Below are 20,963 nucleotides of genomic sequence, written 5' to 3' on the forward strand. Positions count from 1 at the left end.
CTAAGTGTTGAATTCAATTCATTTCGGGTTTGCAGTAGTACTCTACAGTTAGTCGACGAAACTTTAAATAAGAAAATACAGTCATGAACAAAAGATACCATGGGGCAAATAACAAAACAATCTTTTGTATCTCAAAGTGTAACTAACGATTATAAAGTAGACGGTCATAATACTTTCGTTTCATTGAATTTAATAAATCTCCTCATGTATAATTCTATCGGATGCGAGTACTCTAGACCTGTCCTTTACTCATAAAAGATGTGACATTCATATTTTTCGATATGTTCTTTTTGTATCAACTCTATATTCAAAATAGGGTGAATAGGAGCTAAGAGATAAAAAGTTACAAAATTGAAATCAATGTCATCAATATGTCTATACTTAACATGCTTTATCTGTGCCGTTAAAAAAGTTATAACACTCAATACGCTAAAAACAATAAACGCTAAAAAGGTATACTTGTTAGACGTGTTCCAATATCGTGGCAAACTTTTGTTTTCTGGTGTTATCATTTTATATTTCCATTACGCTTTTCTGTACCGTAGTTTTTACTTTTCTTATTCAATATAATATTTATTTTATTATTCAGATGATTGAGTCTTTTAACATACCTAAATTCGCCTTATATTTAGCTTTATCATAATAACAATCGTGAGCAATTATACTGTGGTTACATCTTTGACGATTGTAATACAATACTGAGTTATTTGTGATGCCCTCGGAATCGTGTTGATATCGACTTTATGTACTGCTATTCTAAGCATATTCATTATAAAGATGCTTCTAAACAGAAATTATATTGTGGTGTACCTATTAGCATTAACGAAATGTCTTTTAATGTTGTATGGATGTTGCGTGAGGTTGGTATCTCACTAATTGATGTGCGACAAATGGCGACTACATGTGCTATAATGATAGACGACATTACTTTACAGTACCAATTTGTATGACATTGATTCCGACTTCGACCGAAACTGCCACAACAGTTGTAGTCCTATGTTGGGAATGAAATAAGCTGATGGTCCTCAAACGCATGAACAGAACTTCACTTCAGCTATTAAAATAAAACTAGATGCCGGTTTGTACGTTTAAGAGCTCCGATGCTACGGACAGACATATACACACTTAAAACTTAAACAACCCTTTTTTTGCATCAAGGTTTATAAAGTTACAATATTTAAGTATAAAATAAAAAAATATTTATGACACTTTAAAATAACTTTCTGGATAAGGCGTATAATTATTACAATATTATATGCATAATATATCATAGCGCAAACGAGTTGTGTGAATAATAATGCTAAAAAAATGTAATTTTTTCCAATCGCGTTAAAAAGTAAGGGATGATTTCTCAACCGTCAGATAACTTTTGTGATTTATCAGACGAATAATTTTGACAGGTTCTCTATAGAAAATATCACAAATTTAAAAAGTTATTCGTCCCTTAAATTTCATCTCTCGAGTGAAAAATCAGCTGCTGTAAAGGTACATCGGAATTATTACAAAGTATTATTACAACATTATATTATATAACAGTATAATTTTTTTTTAAAGCTGCGATAGCCTTGTTGTTTGTGGAACGGACTGCCGAGACGAATGTCCGCAGGTTCAAATTCCAAGGGCACACATCTCTGATTTTTCTAAAAAATTATGTGTGTATTCTTTGTGAATAATTCACAAAGAATACACACATAATTTTTTCGCTTGCTTTAACGGTGAAGGAAAACATCGTTAAGAAACCTGCATACCTGAGAAGTTCTCTATAGGAATTTCGAGGGTGTGTGAAGTCTACCAATCCGCACTAGGCCAGCATGGTGGACTAAGGCCTAATCCCTCTCAGTAGTTGAGGAGGCCCATGCTCAGCAGTGGGCAAGTATATAATACAGGGCTAATATTATTTTTTTTTATTTTTTTTATTTGAATTTTTTGGAGGAGGCCCACGTTCAGAAGTGGATATCCTACGGCTGATGATAATGATTTGAATAAAAAATATTTCTACACACTCTGACAAGATTCAATATACGTTAAAAATCTTAGAAAGTGTTTTTACGTAACACTTTAACTCTCGCCTTTACAACAAAAATGTTTTTGAAAAAATAATGAATTTAACTAATGTCTATAAAATACCCACTGCAACAGGAGACTTTATCTCAAACAGGTTGCAAAAGGGATTCAGTTTGGTTTTTACGACAGGCCGTCTACCTAATATCAATCCCTATTGAAGAATTCCTTCTTCAGCAAATATATTAGAAAGTATACACACATACACATATAACTACCTCAAAAGACACACCTCACACATATCAGACCATATGTGTTATATTTTACAAATTTCAAGCTTATGACTGCCTCTTTCATCAAGCCATCGATAGTATAATTAGATATCTCCATAATTTTACAACTCTCGTTACTTTAGATACCAAAAATATGGATCATAATAATTCACAATATCCGATGAATTATTGCGTAAAATAATTCAAGAGAGTTAAACAAGAAACTAACATCAATCAAGTAATGTTTAATATTGTTTGTGAAGCTTGAAAATGTTTATACTCCGACTAGCCACTAGCCCGCATCGTTGGTCTAGAAGCACCAACAATATCATGTTTTGCCAAAATGCAAACTATGCCATTTTCCAACATAATTTATCCTCCTGAAGTAAAAGCTACATAGAGATGCTCTGTTGAGATATTAACAACATTATAGTGTTAAGAAAACTGATAAAACAGAACTTCATTCAATTTTCTTGCCACTCAATTGTTAACGCCTCTCATTATAAAGCCATTTTATTCCTTCAATAAAATGTATTTAATAAAAGTTACGTACACCTACCAGCCCACTAAATAGGTTATATTATGGGCCATGGCGGCGGCATTTAAGCTCCACCATCGATCAATCATGTGGACACTTTAGTTGGAATCATTGAGCTGCGGTAAGAGCGTGCGTCCCTCCCAACCTAAGGGAACAATGTTGACTTTATTGAATTACATGGAGGACTTGGGTTAATCACTACTCCTTTCTCTCTACGACTAGCTTTTTCCAATGTGTACATTGCATATTAAATTTCTTTGTTCCGACCATCAAAAAAATATTAATTTTAAATATTTTGTAATGAAAATACTTTAACCCAGAGTTTCCCTTGCAAAATATATTTGCGTTTGTAAAATAAAATACTGACATGCCTGTAAATCATAAATAGCGTGCATTTTTCACAAAAAGTCTTTTCGAGCAATCTAATTTACGGAAGTTCAAAAAACAACAGCGTTGTTTCTTGGAATGAATACGCTAATTCAAAACATCTCCATCATATATTCGTAACGAATTCAAAAAATATTCTTTGTGGTTTTATTTTCGAGTAACCCTCTTTTGCATTTCCTTTGACTATTAAATTGTTGTTATCGAAAGAGAATTAAAAACATTATCCTCGATAATAAAGGATTACATGTTTATCACTGATTGTCGGAAATGAGTTTGTGCAAAATACCCTCTCTTCTTTGTTCAAGGCAAGTTTAACTTAACTCCTAATATTACAGGACTGTTACTTAGTAAGTTGTTGCTTCTAAACTAACTCAGCACAAAAGTCAAAAAGCTATAACTAAGCAATTTCTAACTAGAATAATTTACGGATTACGTAGTACATAAGAAGCAAACGGTATGTATAATAATAATACCAGCCGTGGATTATATACTGTCGATTGCTGAGCACGGGCCTCTTCTAGTATTGAGAAGATTGGCTGACTTCAAATAATTTCGAAAATCTTATGGAGAACTTCAAAGGTATCCAGGTACCATCGCAAAGTTTTCCTTCGCTGTTAAAATAAGCAATAATTCACAAAAAATACACATAACCCATAACCGACATTTATAAAATTCAAAAGTGTGTGCTCTTGGGTTCTAAAACTGCAGACCTTGGTTTGGGGACTCCTTTCCATTCCCAACTAGGCTATTGCCGCTTGAACGGTATAATATATTATTGTAAGGAGAGATCCTCAGAAAGAAGACTTCTGTAAAGAATTTGTATTGTATTCTATTATTATTATGCGTGGAAAGTGAAAATAATATTCTTATTAATGTAGAAACGTTGTCATTGCGAAAACAATGGTAGACCGCGTACATGGAACTGCACGCACGTATTAAGGCACTTCTGTGTATAATTTTAAAGGATAGATTCAATAACTTAAAAGAAAGCTATATACATACAAGTTCAATAACTTGTATATAGGTTCCTTTTGAATTACAAAAAAGGCTTTTTGTACCTTTTCTCCAACCGTAATGGTTAGTAGACCATTTAAAATAAATACCAGTATACTAATTACTAAGCGGTAACTTGCACCCGAGAAGTATACTGTTGTTTTTTGGTTTGAAGGATTTTTTAACTAGTGTAACTTATAAATATCAGTCCTGTATTATATACTTGCCCACTGCTGAGCACGGGCCTCCTCTAATACTGAGAGGGATTAGGCCTTAGTCCACCACGCTGGCCTAGTGCGGATTGGTAGACTTCACACACCTTCGAAATTCCTATAGAGAACTTCTCAGATGTGCAGGTTTCCTCACGATGTTTTCCTTCACCGTTAAAGCGAACGATGCATTCACAAAGAATACACACATGATTTTAGAAAAGTCAGAGGTGTGTGCCCTTGGGATTTGAGCCTGCGGACATTCGTCTTGGCAGTCCATTCCACACCCAACTAGACTATCGCCGCTTTTTAACTTGTAGCGGTTCTTAATTTATACTTTTCTAAGTGTTGTACATTTATGGGCAGGCAGGGCCATTACCATCGCAAGAGACAATATAAGACCCCTCATTTGTCGCATAAAGAGAAACTAAAACAATAATTGTCATCTGTGGAGGAATAAATGTAGTCCGCCCTGATATTTTAAATCTAATTTTAAGCATGCCCGACCTTTGAAGAAAGAAATGTTCATAAAAAATGAATGTAAACGTTTTTCAAGTTATACCTATTATTTTTTAATAGTTTAAGTTCTGGTATATTTATGAAAATAGATATGTTGTATCTTTCCTGCGGGAAATTATTATTGATTCATTTCAAACATTGAATAATTAAGGGTCCCTCAAACTGAAACAGAATTCGGCTTAGCGTTGATTTAGGTAACGACCTGTCTGGGTTTAAAAGTTGAATCTTAATGAATTTGTATTGATTTAATTTGTAATTCACTGTCGTATCTACAGACTTTCAAATGGATTTCGTGAAGTCATGTTTTATTCACTGTGAATAGAGTTACGAATTAGTATGCCCTCGGCAACTACAGATGGATTAAAGTTCAATTAGTTATTTAGGTTTTATGTTCCGTTAACTGAGATGGCAGTTTGTTTTTTAGTATAATAGAAGTATTTTGTTTACAAGAATGTTCGATATTCAAATACAATCGCCCCGTGACCATGAAGGTTGTAAAGTTTTCGCAAAGTCAGGAATAAAAAATAAAAAAAATATTATGGCGAAGAAATCCGTTTAAAGTAGTTCGAAAGATTTGTTTCAAAGTTTATTTTTTCTTAATATCTATAACCAAACAAAGCATCAATTTCGCTTTTGTTAAGTATTCAGATACTATCAATATTGCTATTATCAATATCAATATTGACGATTTGGCCCTGTGAAGTATGAAACAAAGTTGAATAGACGCTAGATCAGCCTATAAGTTTCAATATTGTGAAAGTTTAAAGTTTCAGAATTTCTTAAAGATATAATGGATCGCGGTATACGTCTTTATTAAGTCATCTAAAAGACGTAGTACTATAGTTGGAAACCACTGTAAGATATTACATTAAAAATACTTTTTAAATAAAAGTACCTACTACTCATTCTGGAACTGTAAATAGTTAAAGATAGAGTTTAGAGTTATAATTAAACAAACTATGATAACAAAAACACTTTTATATTATGTTTACCCTTGTTTTGCTAGTAGCATTGAATTACTAACAGTGGATAGCAGCATTAGTTTTCTATGAAGTAATAACTCATCATGTGCGACTAATTAGTTTGCTGTAATGTGTAAAATAGGGTCAAGTGAGACTAGACCTCGCACCCCGCTTGTTAGTGTTCTCTACTATTTACACATTGTATACTTATGTTTATTTATTTGTACCTGTATGTTTCAAATTGACACACTAACGCGGTATTTAGTTTGTCTCATAGTTGTTAAACAAAAATTTTGAATCAATTTTAGGATATACGTAGAATTACTTTAAGAACCGCATGTTTTGTAATTATAATACAATTATTTATGGACCATAAATCTACGTTCACAAAGAGATCGACTCGTAAACTCCCATTGTCACCCCTACAATTATCGTGCGCCACTTCGATGTCACCCGCTGATGAAATTAATATAGAATTACATTTATAAATATTTGGTGACACCAAAAGTAAACAGAAAGTGACAGTAACTTATAACAGTATTATTGATACTAAAAGCTTTTTAAATAACACAGTCGGCATTCAAACTACTCGTGTACATAGATATTTTGGAGGTATATATATAAGAATAAACACGCATTAATAACTTAAATAGGTAATTCATTGAATGCTAAAACTCATTAATAACTGAACAAGTGTGCGTTCCACCCGCGCACTGAGGGTTCCGTACAAACTAGTTTGTTTTTGTTATTAAAGTTGGTACATATTGTCAATTTTCTGTTTTTTTTTTCTTTACATGTGTTATAAGATTATATTACTTCTTGCAAATTTTCATGATACTAGGTCAAAAAAACAATAATATGCGACCTAAAAGGTCATATTTTTGATTGCGTTGACAAGTTTAATTTTTTCACAGCTGAAAGATACCTTAGACCGGAGTGTTTGGTATAAATTACAACTTTATACCTTTAAGTATTCCTTAGAAAATGCGTCTTGACACACAGACAACAAAGTGATTCTATAAGGGTTCCTTTTGAGATACAGAACCCCAAAGACGATATTTACATTTATTTGTTTTTATCAAAAATTCTAAGAAGTACTTCCTATGGTAAACTAATGATATGTTGCCAAAATTCAAATCTTAAGAACAACCGTCCAATAGTTGACTAACTGACGACGATATGATAAGCAACTACACATCCGTTCACCTATTAGATCAAAGTAAAAATGTTTGCACCAATTGGCACTGACTGAGATAGATTGGAAGTTTCCTGGCAGTGAGTGATACAAATGTCGCTTTAATGGCTCCTAGTGAGACAAGGGTTAATTTATTTGAAGACAGTGACATTTTACGAGTGTTGCCCTCGGCTTCAACCGGGTTGAGCGCTGCTGCTTACATCTTCGGATTTGATGGTTGAAAGTGATGCGAAGGGACGTCGCCTACATTCATTGTAATGTAACGAAAGTATATTTAACAACCGATTTCAGAAAAGTAAACAAGTATGTCGAATAATGAATTTTTAGAGCTAGTTAATTCTGCCTGTTAGCCATGTCATACGTACGGTAGCTATAGGCATTGTTAGACTTGTCATGAAGCTACTACATCACATCCAATTAAGTAGGTAGATGTTTATTTAAATTTCTGGTAGTTGGTGAATAAACAGTATAAGTCATGCTTTATAACTGTTGAACATAGCTAATTGTGGATTATTCATGCATGGAAACAAAGTAAATGGCCATTTCTAAGCTGCGAATAATGTTTTATATAAATTATTAAAGCACATAAAACTTGTTCAGCGATTTGTTTTTCATTCGTTTTTGAAATGTTTATGCTTGGTGCAAAATTTCGTGGGCTGTTCGATGTCTTTAAAAACAATATTTTTAGTAAAAATTAAAATAGGAAAACTACATAATTATAAATTATACTTAAACATCTTTTAATACTTAATTTGGTATTATAGATTACAGTATTAGAACAACTTTTTATACCGTTATAAAAACATCTCAAAAGAACTACGATAACAGATTTAGAAAAATAAGCTTTTACAAACCTTTCGTAACCTTTGACCTTTGCGACCTAGTTTTAGGGAATATGAAATTTGTTTTATTTTACATTTTCTATTTTATCTACTTACAATGACTTTTTAAAAAAAAAATATAATTATTTTATTCTTGTTGAAATTCTAAGACAGCTAATATTGTACAGGAATTAATTAGTATCATTTTTTTTTGCATATTCTTGCCTAATATGTACGTTCCCCGACGACCAATATCCAACCCAGAAACAGTTTTACCACCAGCCATACCATTCTAACACAAATTATTGTTTATGATATATTATTATAAGCACTAAAATATGAAATTTTATAATAATAAGTAAAAACCATAAAATACCCATGGCTACTACAATGACGTTGACATAATTAGTTGAATCTAGTTCTTCCTCACCAAAAGCTAAATTAGGCCGCAGTTCATTATCTGTTTAACGTTTACAGCGGTCTGTAAATTTATAAACATTGAAATACTTTAAGCTTGTAGTGGATGTGTATGGGAGCTCTTAAAGATATTGTTTGCCCATTAGAGTGCCTCAACTTTGTCTTCAATCCCTCTCAGCTAGTTTGTACTGTTGCGCGGATTACGGGATATATTTATTACAGCCAATATAAAATGCTTTCACTTAAATGCACCGTTTTCTTGATTTATGTGCCAGTAATAAAACTTTGCCTCGTTTGGATTGGATATCTGATTTTGATTTGTTTCATTATGATAAATAGTGTTATATTTCTTAGTCAATGTCCTTAAAATATTTTTGCAATTATTGGAGAAAATATATTAACTACAACAGAATAGGTATTTATTTGTAGGCAGTCCTTATTTATTTAATAACATAATTTGTGATACTTATAATTACATTTTCTTGAGAGAATATTTTAATTTAATGAATTGATAGCCCCATTCTAACGAATAACTATACAATCATTTTATAACATTACAATTGTTACATTCAACCATGTTGATTTTATGATATGTTTTAAGACCACTTAACGCTCTAATTAGGTACTCTCATACTAAATAAAAATAAAAGACCTGTGTTTTATCACGTAGTACTTAATATCAATTTCTTAATGTATAAGTATATATTTTGCATTGAAAATAGCCTACATTGTAGTGTTCTTAATAATATTACTTCATCAGTATAAACTTTCACACGGCGCAATGAACTTGCTTATAAAAATAGAGAGCAAAAATTCAAATTTATTTCAGGGCGACGAACAATATCCACAAAAACTACGCCTCTTATGAGTCTACGCCACATTTACTAGAAGCGGAGTAAACACTTGGAGCAGTCTATGCAAATATTTATCTCTCTGAAAGAATATACAGCGCTCCTAGTTTTCTTAATTTCTAGGATAATGTCTAGCTAGCTGGCAAAATCTTGTTTTCATAAAATACCTCTAATAGTATTAGCATATTTGTTTCTTTATTTTACATGATTATAAAACTGTTTTTATATTTATTTATGTCTTAAATCTAAACTCACATCTATTTACATAAAGCGGCGGAGAGAGTTTTAACTAATAGCTACTTAATAAAATAATTTACGTCGCCTATCTATTGTATATTACAATATTTAGTTTCTTAAAAAAATAGCATTAATATAGTATTTCTTTCACATATCGATATAGCCATTATTATTGGAATACGGATTTGTGTATAATATTTAATATTTATTTGAAATTTATATACTAATATAAATCGGCAGACATAATGTTAAAGGCATTCTCTCCCAGTCAACGTAGCGGTGGTACAGAGATAAATAACACAAATATATTGTGTAGACTGTCGGTCATTAGCTGTACTTATGATTGGATTTTGCCTTCTTAATCTTAACTTTATTGAACTTTGGATCCGTGCATTACGACATTTTTTTATCACTTATAAATTTTGAAATTGATAATTGATAAAATCATGTTAATTATTCATGAGTATGTTCTTTTAACATAATAATTACATCGTGATAAGATACAATAAATATGCCCACAAAATTAAAGATTTGATGATCTTTATCCGAGCTACGGATTTTTTGGACTATATATTCTGTAATAGCATATAAAGCCGTTGGTCCTGCGCCTGATCCGGTAATGTCGCAGAGGCGTCTCACCAAACTATGAGAGTGAAGGAACAAAGAGTTCACCTCTGTATTACGCACACATTTGTGTACTATATCTCCTGCGTACCTGGCTAATCTCCGTTGAGATTGGCCGCCATGTCCGAAATTCGGCTAGGAGGACTCATTCATTCATTCATTCATACATTCTATATCATTAGCGTATAATTCGTTATCGCTTACAAAATATATCCTATATATTATATTGAATAATAAGAATTCTACACTCTTGCAATAACTCTATTCCAATCGGAATTATAATATCTAACGCAGCTCAAAACTAGCGCAGTCACATATCTAGGAGTCGCCTCATGAACAAAGCCGTTGGTAGCCCAAGTTAGTCGCCTCTTCCGACAGACAGTCACGCAATAATGAAATTTTGCAAAAGTATCAAATTCACTGCGCAAAGTGGGGTAATAAGTCTGCGTCAGCGTTAAACAACACATTATTCTGTGTTACTACGCAGTTACGACCAACGAATAGCGGAAGAAACTTAAAAGTAACGTTAGACATCCTACTTCTACTGAGTAATATACGAATATGTATACTTATTATTACTTCTTTATAATATATTAAATATTTGTTATTTGTAAAATTAACTTTAATTCACAACGGGTTCCACGCGTTAGTTAAATGAGTTAAAACAACGATCTATAAAAACTGCTTCATCATTGTCTTAGACTTTATAAGTTATCATGTCTACGTATAAGTTTTGATTGAGTGACAATTTTGTTCTTTTTAAACGTTAAAACATAACTTTGCCTTCGTTGAAGGTCACAGTCACATAGTAAGTTTTAAAAGTTATAATGCATGTTGTTGGCGTAGACCAGCCGAACGCTACGGGCTAAAACGTCCTCTAAATTTATTTACAAGCTCTTACGAACTGAGGCGTAGTGACTTCGCCTAATTATATTTGAAAAATTATAAACATAATATCAATGTTTTGCCATTATCTAACAATTTATGTAGGTTCGAATAGCTGGCTACGTAACTTCCTTATAAATGAAAATATCCAGGCTCAGGCGAAGCCAAACGGACTTAATAAAGTATTCAAAAATTTTAAACTTACCGTTTCATATAAATAACTAATTTTTACTTTACAAATAGAGATATTTATGTAGGAAAGAAAAGTTAATTTTAGAAATGTATGTCTAAGAGAAGGACTAAAATCAGGTTTTACTAACTCATGACAGGCCAGTACTAAATAATAAAGTGTGTTGGTAGAGTTTTCTATTGCAGTGTTATAAGGGTTTTTTTAATTGGAATTTTATAAATTCTACATTGCATAAAATTTTCTTGAAAATAATATATTATAATGCTAGTATCTATAAGTGTTAAGATAGTTATTAATCTCAGCACTCCTTTAAGGTTGACTAGGAGAGAAATTCTATGGCATTAAATTAGACTATATTATATATTTGTTTATATTTCATTAATAAATTAATATAAAAAGCAAAAAAAGTTGTTTCAAAAGTTGGCACTACGGAATCTTTCTTTTCGCGGTAGGCAAGGGTTTTGTCGCTACCGTTACTGGAGGAGTGAGTGGAACGGTTATGTAGGTTTCACTGGTCTTACGACCCAGTGTCTGTGTTCGCCCGTGAGGACATTGAACCGAGCCCCTAACACTACATACACACACCGGTATACCAGCCAGAAGTGCGGAGGCCTGCTTTGGCGCATACGAGACGGCCCCGGGATATCCTGTTGCAGAAGGATAGCTGCACGGAACCGTCTCTGCGCGATGCGGCCTTGCGGCCCATCTCACTTACTATGGGGCTAAAGGACACCCCGAATTCTGAAAGACGCTCTTGACATCTATGACAACGGGAGGCCCACCAGTCGCCTGGTCGTCCGTCGCCATCGTCTGCCGCCCTCTCCTTCCTCCCTGCTCGCACCGCGACCCCGACAAAGGCCCATTTAGTCGCCTTTTACGACAGGCAGGGGATACCGTGGTAAAATGCTTTAGGTGCTCCCAATCCATAGGGCACGGCATCACGGAGCCTACTTCAACCAAATCACCTGGCTGGTTTTTCGTGAAAATTATATTGACTTAAATAAAATGCATAATGAGATAGCTCTTACATTGCATAGGTGATGCACAAAGTGGTGGCATGAAAGCGTCTCATTAACGTCTTGGCACTTAACAGAGGTTAAGTAGGTTAAATTACGTTGTATGCTAATTTCAAGCTATTCTAGCTAAAGTATCCTATCAAAACCTGAAAATTTAAATATGAGTGTCAAAGATTAATATTTATAAGTAAGTAATTATTAAATCAGAATGTCAAAAATACGTGATTCGATGCTAATAAAAAAAGATTGACGACATAGGTGATTCGATATTAGCCTTGCCTCTTTGATCTAATGTCAGCCCACATATCAAACTAACACAATTGTCGCGATATTGGATCAGAGTAGGTGCCATGCCGCCGCCCGTCAGTCAGGCTGTTGATCGTTAAAACGCCGAATCATTTTTTTTATAAGTAAAAAAATACTCTCCGCGGACTACGCGTTACAGTCGGAACAGCGTATTTTAAAAAAATATTAACGACCTTACTGAAATTAGTAAACGAGTAGATATGGAACACGGGGTCAATAGTTTGATTCTCGTCGATTATTAGTTGAAATAAATGCATACTCACCCATTCCCCAAAAGACAGTAGCAAAGAAAGCCACGAAAATGCGGCTTCCGGGCCACGGACACAACTCCATTCCACCAGCTATGCGCTGTCCCATGAACATCTCTTGAATACACTTTCACTTTAAACACAGTATACTTAGTCCATACCGCCTCTTTTGTTTACAGTATTCTCTTGTTACAAGCTAGTTCGCCACCCACCAACACGCATTCTTTACACGAATTACAGTACCTGGGAACAAATTAAATTTTATTAATAAAATTTATCAATATGTTCGATTTTCTCGAAAGTTGTTGGATCCATGATATTAAATTTTGATCGTTTTATAATTTTAAAAAAGGCTCTATAGTTGTCTTGACCACCATCAATCCTGCCAAAGTTATTTTTAAATGGTTTTTTCTGTTGAAGTTGATCTACCCCGGATAGCCCGGAAAAGTTTTTAAATATAAGCTAATTAATAATTTACATTTAAATGAAAAAACGTTTTATAAATTATATACATATATAGTAATATAATTATTCTTATAATTATTCTATTTACACTATAGTAATCATTAAATTAAAAAGAAGATAATTAACAAATCGTATTACCTAATTTTGAAGTATTTTTTATTTATTTCCATTTACATAGGATTTTGTACTAATTATATATAGTAAAAAGAATTTTTGGGGAAGCTCTGTATTTGTCGTGTCAGTACCAAAACCCATAAGAATAAAAAAGGAGTTTGAAAGACTTCAAAAATCATTTGAGTCGTTTTTTGTTAAACTAACGAAAAAATCTTGGATTCGATCATCTGAAGTAATGTATGTCCCCGTGACAATTGTCAAAAATCAATTATACTTAATTCTTTACAACTTGATTATTTTACATATATATTTAGAGAAGAATTCGTGACCAAATACCAGTATGAATGAACTAAAACTTTTATTTCAGTGAAGCCAATGTGTTTACAGTAAGAGGAATAACGAAAAAATATCATTTGTATTAATATGCGAATTTTATTGAAACCTTGAAAGTACACACGATTCATTAAATAAGTCTATGAGAAAGAGAATCAAAGAAAACTTGTTGTTTCGACAAAATGTTTATTTGGAGCATACAAATCCATATCGGATAAAGCCTAATAAGATCTTATTTATTTCCTTATTGCAAACGTAAATAAACTGTTAATAAGACGAGAATAAATTATGATAAACATCCCAATTATTATAACAGGCCAAGTTTAGTCCGCAATATAACTTTTTCTTGTTAAAGTTGTATGTTGAAGGTGGCCAGTTGTATTTTTTCTTCACATAAGCACGAGAGTTTTGATATAGTTTCTTAAGTAAGACTTAATAAGTCTTCAATTGTCAATTATGAAATATTTTACCTAATAGTACCAAAAGCATACCTATTCGGTTTTTATTATAACAAGGAACTTTTATGCAATCAAAATGTAAAAAATTGTATATAAATGCAATTCATATTTGAATTATTGCCACGTGCCAAATATTTTGCAGACAAAAGCATTAACTATGTTAGTCAACAGAGTTCTTGTTAACTCATAATTCTTGCGAGTTATGTCTTCATTTCATTTATTACCATCTAAAAGTATATTACGGACAATGCTACACAGTGCTACCCTTCAAACCAAAACACATTATAATAATTATTATCCCCACAAATGTTATCCTAAACTTTGATACTCATAACGAGTTTTATTACGGATATAATTATGCTTCTATTTTACTTTTCGTCTGTTATCGTTTCATATTGTTATGGGCAGGCGGCTTCCAGAGGTTAAACTTTGTCATAGTTGAAAGAGTTTAGGGTCCTGCGACAGCTGGTAATTCGAAAGTGTCACGAAGACGAGTACGCGAGCGGCAGCTGTCAACAATCACATCTGACCAATCTCGACATTGCTCTTTGTCCCTGTTTCCATTTTACATTTATTCGGCGATGGACCTTTCGCAGCTCTTATCATATTGACACAGCCTGAACGTTTAATCATTCAATTTAGTCCGTCCTTTTCAATATCTGAAAATTTGAGTTATAAATCCCAAATAGACACTCGAAACTCGTGCCTTATATATTGAGTTCATTCATATTTAATGCGCGAGTAATCAGTTTCTGCTAGTAACGACATCTTGTGTCACCGTGGGATCGTTCAAACACTTAATTGCCTTTATTGCGTATTCCATACCTAAAGGTCTTATTTGAGATTATCGTAGAAAATAATTTCGTGTCCTTTAACGTAGCAGCTGTTCAAACCAAGTAAACAATACGACAAACCAGTTATCGAGACAGCTGGTTTCAAAAAGGCCATTAACTCTAGCGGTGGGGAATATGGGGGTTACCCTTAGACGGTGATTACACGTTAGTCTTGGGTTAATCTTGAACTCTCCATTTCGTGGTTAATAAGTTATTCAACTCACCTTAACTAAAACATCATGTCCTTTAGTAACAGTAAGGGAAGTTTTTTTAATGAATCTTGACATGTGTTACATCTACAATGATAATGTCAAAAACTATGAACTGAAAAGATAACTCAAATTCGTATCCCTATTAAAAACTAGCCAAAGAAAGAGTGTTTTACGACGCTTTTTTCATTCGTTTGCTTAAGATGAAAAATAAAAGTGAAATATAAAAGTAACTATTCAAAAGAGAGTAGTATGAATAATACACAATAGCCAGTGCACTAGGAAATTGAAATAACCTAATTTTCCTTCTGACAGGAAACAAAAATGCTAGAACCGTTCCGTATCCAACGTCTATGGTTGGAACAAAGAACTTTTTGAGCACATTTTTCCTTGGTGGTTCTTTTAAATTGTATTTTTGAAGTAATTTACCTGTTATATCATTATATAAGGTCACCCCTATGTCTCTGAAATGTAGGCAGTAGAGTTACTAGTCCATGACCTGTTTGTTGAGTTTATTTTTATCCATAGAATTATATGATAAATGAACCCATCATCATTATTATATGTAAAAAATAATGTATCTTTAAGGGTATATTATTATATTTACAAATAATTAATTAAAGAATCAAATATAAATCACGTCTCAATGCCGAATTTTACACTTCCCTGAAAATCTCTACTCTAAAAATAAAATATGTCATCCACGCTGTCATCCACTAATTAGTAACGGCTCTCCTCTTAACATCACATTGACACTCGGCCATTAAACCATTACAATACTTTGAGCATCATTGATAATATAAATAAGCTATACTTATATGATATACACCGTTATATCAGTTAAAGATTATATTTTGAAGTTTATAAATACACATCCTATATCCATGTTACCCGTTGTATTATCTAACCCGTTGTATTATGTATTACTAACCACCTCACACTATAAATAAACTCCATTTACAGTAGGCAAAAATATTTTTTTCATCAACCGAAAAATGATCTACTACATACGATAGAACCTTTATCAAATTCGAAAAATATGAGTACTGAAAATATAATTAACCTTGTATAATAAACATGTAATGCATCGATATTCGCACATATTGTAAAGTGTTCCTCATTCAGCTAAAGACAACTAAAAACATACACGCTGCCCGGCATGCGGGGAGATCAGTGAACAAAAGAAGGCGACACAAAGAGCAATGGAACACATTTTGCTGAGCGCTCCTCGTCGCACCGTGTTCCATATTCTAACGAGATGATATGCCAACATTTATTCTTCATACTTCATATGAATTGTGCTGCCAATGTATTGTATTTCGCGGCAAAGCGCCAGGCCAATTTATCACAATCATTTTTAAAACTATTGTCTACTTTTCTAAGTTTTCATATTTGTTGCAAAGTGTAACGTATAACAAGTGTACTTAGTTTCTAGAAATAGAAAATATTTACTAAAAATAACAATTAGAAAGCAATGCAAATCAAGTTATACAACATTATAATTTAATGACTTGAATTGTTTCAAAACATTCACATATACAATATTCTGTTATAATTGGGCAAGCGTGAGTTTTTTGAATTTATTAAAAGAATTATAAAATATGTGTAAGAGAGAAATATTTAAATTTTTATTGATATAAAGAGTAAAACATATCTTTTATACATGTCACAGAATATCATGAACTTAGGAGCCTACATTAGAATTTCTAAAAGTGTAGGTATTTATTTAAAAAGAATTTTTTGGTAAAACTCACTGTACAAAAAGATTTTTCACAAATTACTCCTTTCCCGTCTGGCTTTTAACCAAAAATTGACGCGAGCGTAACTGCGGGTAAAAACTAGTTTATTCTAGGTACAAGCCACACAAAAACAACAAATACAATGTGCAATATGAAACAGATGGGTAGCGTTTTCTTCGAAACCAGTCCGAGTTATCCCTACCGCCTTGACGTCATAGGACATATTGCGCGTAGGTGTTGGGATATCTCTATGATATTAAATTTATCTTTTTCTATTAAGACATTTTTTATCAACCGCTCCCAGCTAATAGAAACTGTATTATTCAGGATGAGGACGAGAAAAATGAAGGAACGGAGGAAAATGTTCGTAAACTTATTTAAACACCTTTAATATGTGATTGACTGATAGCTAACAATGAATATATGCCATACACTTCGCGCCTCAATTTGAGAATTATCCCCAAAGGTCGCAGTAACATCATCATTATCCGACTGGAAATCTTTGGGGGAGACTTATAGGTTGTATGTTCAGCAGTGGATTTTATGTGGCTGATGACGATGGTGATGCTGTTAGAACGTCTAAAAATCCAACGCTTACCCTTATTTTAGTGATTACTACTGTTACAACGAATCATAGAGACACATATATGACCAATATTACTAAAACCAGTTTCGAGACGTTGCGCTAACATGCATAGAAAAATAAATATGGATAATGCGGGTTTCTCGCAATGTTTTTCTTGGAGCGCCCGACGCGCCATGCCAAGGTAGCTAAATTTGAAAACACTGATTCGTGTACACATCGCGCGACTCTGACCTCGTATCCGGAGCAATGGGTTATCCATTAGGCACCCACTGATCTTGCCGCTGTTACATTTCGTGAAATGCATTAATGATTGCCGGCATACGGCATTTGTTTGTATAGAACTTAGTATTCGTGTGAAAGAAAATAAGTGGCTGATTAATGACACAACGGCTTTATAAGCACACGATACGAAGACAATAGACATCCATTAATGTAGTGGCCTCCGCAGTACAATAATGAGAGATATTCTTATTGTGATATGTCACTTTTGACATATCACTCTGGGTAAAAATTGAGATTTGTTGTGGTTTTGTATAACCAGAATAAGAAAGTAAATATTGCTTTATGCCTGTGTTAGCTTAGATTCGTTTTGGTTGCTATGGCTGCGGACATCGGGACGACTATAATTCCTATTGATTTTGCCATAATTATATCATCCTATCACGGCTTTAAAAGTTGTGGTATTAATTGAATATGCAATTTCAAAAAGGTCACATGTCTGAAAATGTAAAAAGTTTAGAAAATGGAAAAAAACTTATTATTTTCTTGTAATTAAAGTAGTGTAAAATAAAAATTTTATTTTATAAAATATATAGAAATGAATATATAATAATTTATTATTTATGACATTTGCCCTTTTCGAAATTGCATATTCTATTGCAAAACAGAATAATGCTAAGATGAAATATTTTCTATTTTTTTAGATTTAGTCGGGTTTCCATTTGTGTAGTAAGTCAAAATTATATGTCCACTAAAATATTAAGGCGCTTTATTCGTAGTTTATTACACTGTACGATTACTACATATCCCGACCAATGTCGACAATTTTATCGCTCAATAAGCCACTTAACGCAGGTGAACCACGTAAATGTAGCTTAGGAGCAATTGTTACAAATTAAATGTATTACTAAGCTGTGAGCCTATATCGCCATTGTAATAGACAATGAAATTGAAGTTGACATTAGGAGCCTGGGTAAACCGGTTTTCAATTTCCCTTTACACTAGAAGCGTAATATTGTAGACGTAGAGATACAATATAGGCTATAGGTAAATTAATATTCAAGATTTAATATATTACACATTTATGATCCTTTGTCATTTATTTAAAAATCTTTTAATAAAATATTAAGATTTTTTTAAACGGATTTTGACTATTTTTTTGAAATAAAAGTCTTATAAGATATTTTGTATTTCGACACAAGTTTGTGATAGTCGACGACAGAAAAGAGACGGGGATCTTCGGGCCGAAATGTAGGAAGATGAGGTATCGTTAAAAAAGTACACTTTTCTGTACCAACGTGTTCAATATCACCTGAATTTTGAATCTGGAAAATGATAACTTTAAAAATTAAACAATAGTATATCAATTCTATAACAATCGATTAATATGACAGAGTTCATATTATAAATAAACATTATGATTTCACCAGAAAAAATATTGAATCTAACTTAGCTAATCAGTTTATTTAACATAATTAAGAACTTGGAAAAGCTAGGAAACTATAATAAACGAAGAAGAAGCTTCTCTTTTCGTATCACTTAACGCTGTGATATGCGTGTGTATTTTCAAGTTTTCAAATAATATAAATGATTTTTTCTATGGACGTTGAAACTTTCTTAAGACTTTTGCTACCCACCCTAACCCGCAGAATCTAGTTTACACATTGTCCTTCAGTATAATTTTGTCGATTAAATATTGATACTAAGAATCGTTGTGTGAATTGTAGTATAGTGAGGCCAAGCATCATGGTATGGTACCATCTACATAATTCTTGGATAACCTATATTATATTGTTTACAAATGGTAAATAAAAAAGTACTTAATATTAAGATATTTTTATTTTTAAATAGATATTCCTATCCATATTTCTGATTATTGTGAGTCTGAACTATAGACCACATTAAAATTATTTAAAATGCGAATACTTAATTACTTATAAATCCATTATGTTCACATCAACTACGTGATTGTCATTTCATAAATTATTAATTTAGAGTAATGTTAACCCAAAACACCAATCAAAACGGGGAATGAAACTTATTGTTGAAGTTAAATTGGCCCTGATATTCCATACAAATTCATATTCACGTTGAAATTATTGAAACAATTTTCCGACGAAATTAACTCTGTTCTATGGCCTATGAATGAAGCATAATAGGTCAATTAAACCATAACATTGCTTAATAAGTAGAACAAAAATATTATGTTATATGGAACAGCGGCTAAATGTGTGTTATTAGTCATATATATGTCGTAAACTCACTATAAACAAGCGGTCAATAAATGTATGTTAAGCGAATTAAAAACATAGAGCTTAGGATATTGAAGGTTTTATAAAATTCTCGGTTTATATTTTTCCGGGATAAAAAATACCATATATGCTACCCGGGGTCTCAAACTACATGCATACCTAATTTTGTCGAAATCCATTGAGGAGAGTTTGAGTTTATCACGTTCAGACAGGCAGACAGATGCGGCTAGGATCTTTATTTTATAATACATTTTTTAGAACTTTTTAAGAGCAACAATTACGTCAACATGATTATTGCGTAACTAAACGTTTACGGAATAATTTTCCCCCAATTTTGCAAATTTTTTTGCTGCTCCACTACTATTGCTCATATCGTGATGATCAATGAAATAACGGCCAGATATACATGTGTATGGCCTATAGCCTTCCTCGATAAGTGGGCTATCCAATACTAAAAAAATGTTTCGAATAATACTGAGATTAGCGCGTTAAAATAAACAAACTCTTCAGTTTTATATATTAGTATAGATAATATTATAATGACAGTTATAACATTATCTATACGTATCTATGTATAGTATATTAATTCGCTGTATAATTCTGATGTGACAAATATTTATCATAGCAAGTATTGAAAACTTGGATGAAGGAAGTTTCGAAAATACATATAAAACATTACTTTACGAAAAATAAAATCTATCGCTATTCGTAATAGCATCGTGATTTTGTATAATATAAATATATACTCCCAAATGTGAAAATAACTTTAAATGTGTAAACAAAATTACTTTTAAAATAATAGCAAAAATCAATAAGTGACAAGAAAAAACTTCACTAAGCAAATATTTCGAATATTCGAGTAATCTGCGCCAATCACAACTTGTCAGAGCTTGAGCCCGCGTCCAAAGGTCTCGAACACTAATAAATCACGGAACAAAAAGTTCAATTCGGTAACAAAACCTATAGTTTACACGTTGTTTTAGCTGGGGAATCAAAAGACACATTCACTAGTGGAGCACACTTAAGATAAACGATGTACGGTGGCGGCTGGTGATCACTTGACTACCTCCCGTTATGTCATCCA

At 32.6% G+C, this 20,963-nt stretch overlaps 2 protein-coding genes across 4 annotated transcripts in view; one reads left to right on the forward strand and one right to left on the reverse strand.

The window, feature by feature from the left end:
- LOC115442533 (zinc finger matrin-type protein 2) overlaps positions 1–20,963 on the forward strand; it is a 168,988-nt gene that overhangs the window by 65,678 nt on the left and 82,347 nt on the right. The gene's annotated exons all lie outside the window — the stretch shown is intronic.
- LOC115442510 overlaps positions 1–20,963 on the reverse strand; it is a 44,217-nt gene that overhangs the window by 19,163 nt on the left and 4,091 nt on the right. For 2 of the 3 annotated variants that reach the window (XM_030167553.2, XM_030167554.2), the window contains exon 2: positions 12,687–12,914. In XM_030167553.2, coding sequence (XP_030023413.1) covers positions 12,687–12,786 — 100 coding nt within the window. In that variant the 5' untranslated portion in view covers positions 12,787–12,914. Of the gene's footprint in view, positions 1–12,686; positions 12,915–15,098; positions 15,174–20,963 lie in introns of those variants that run through there. The other variant, XM_030167555.2, reaches the window with a different exon arrangement.

This window comes from Manduca sexta, chromosome 26 (assembly GCF_014839805.1).
Source record: "Manduca sexta isolate Smith_Timp_Sample1 chromosome 26, JHU_Msex_v1.0, whole genome shotgun sequence".
NCBI classification, from domain to species: Eukaryota; Metazoa; Arthropoda; class Insecta; order Lepidoptera; family Sphingidae; genus Manduca; species Manduca sexta.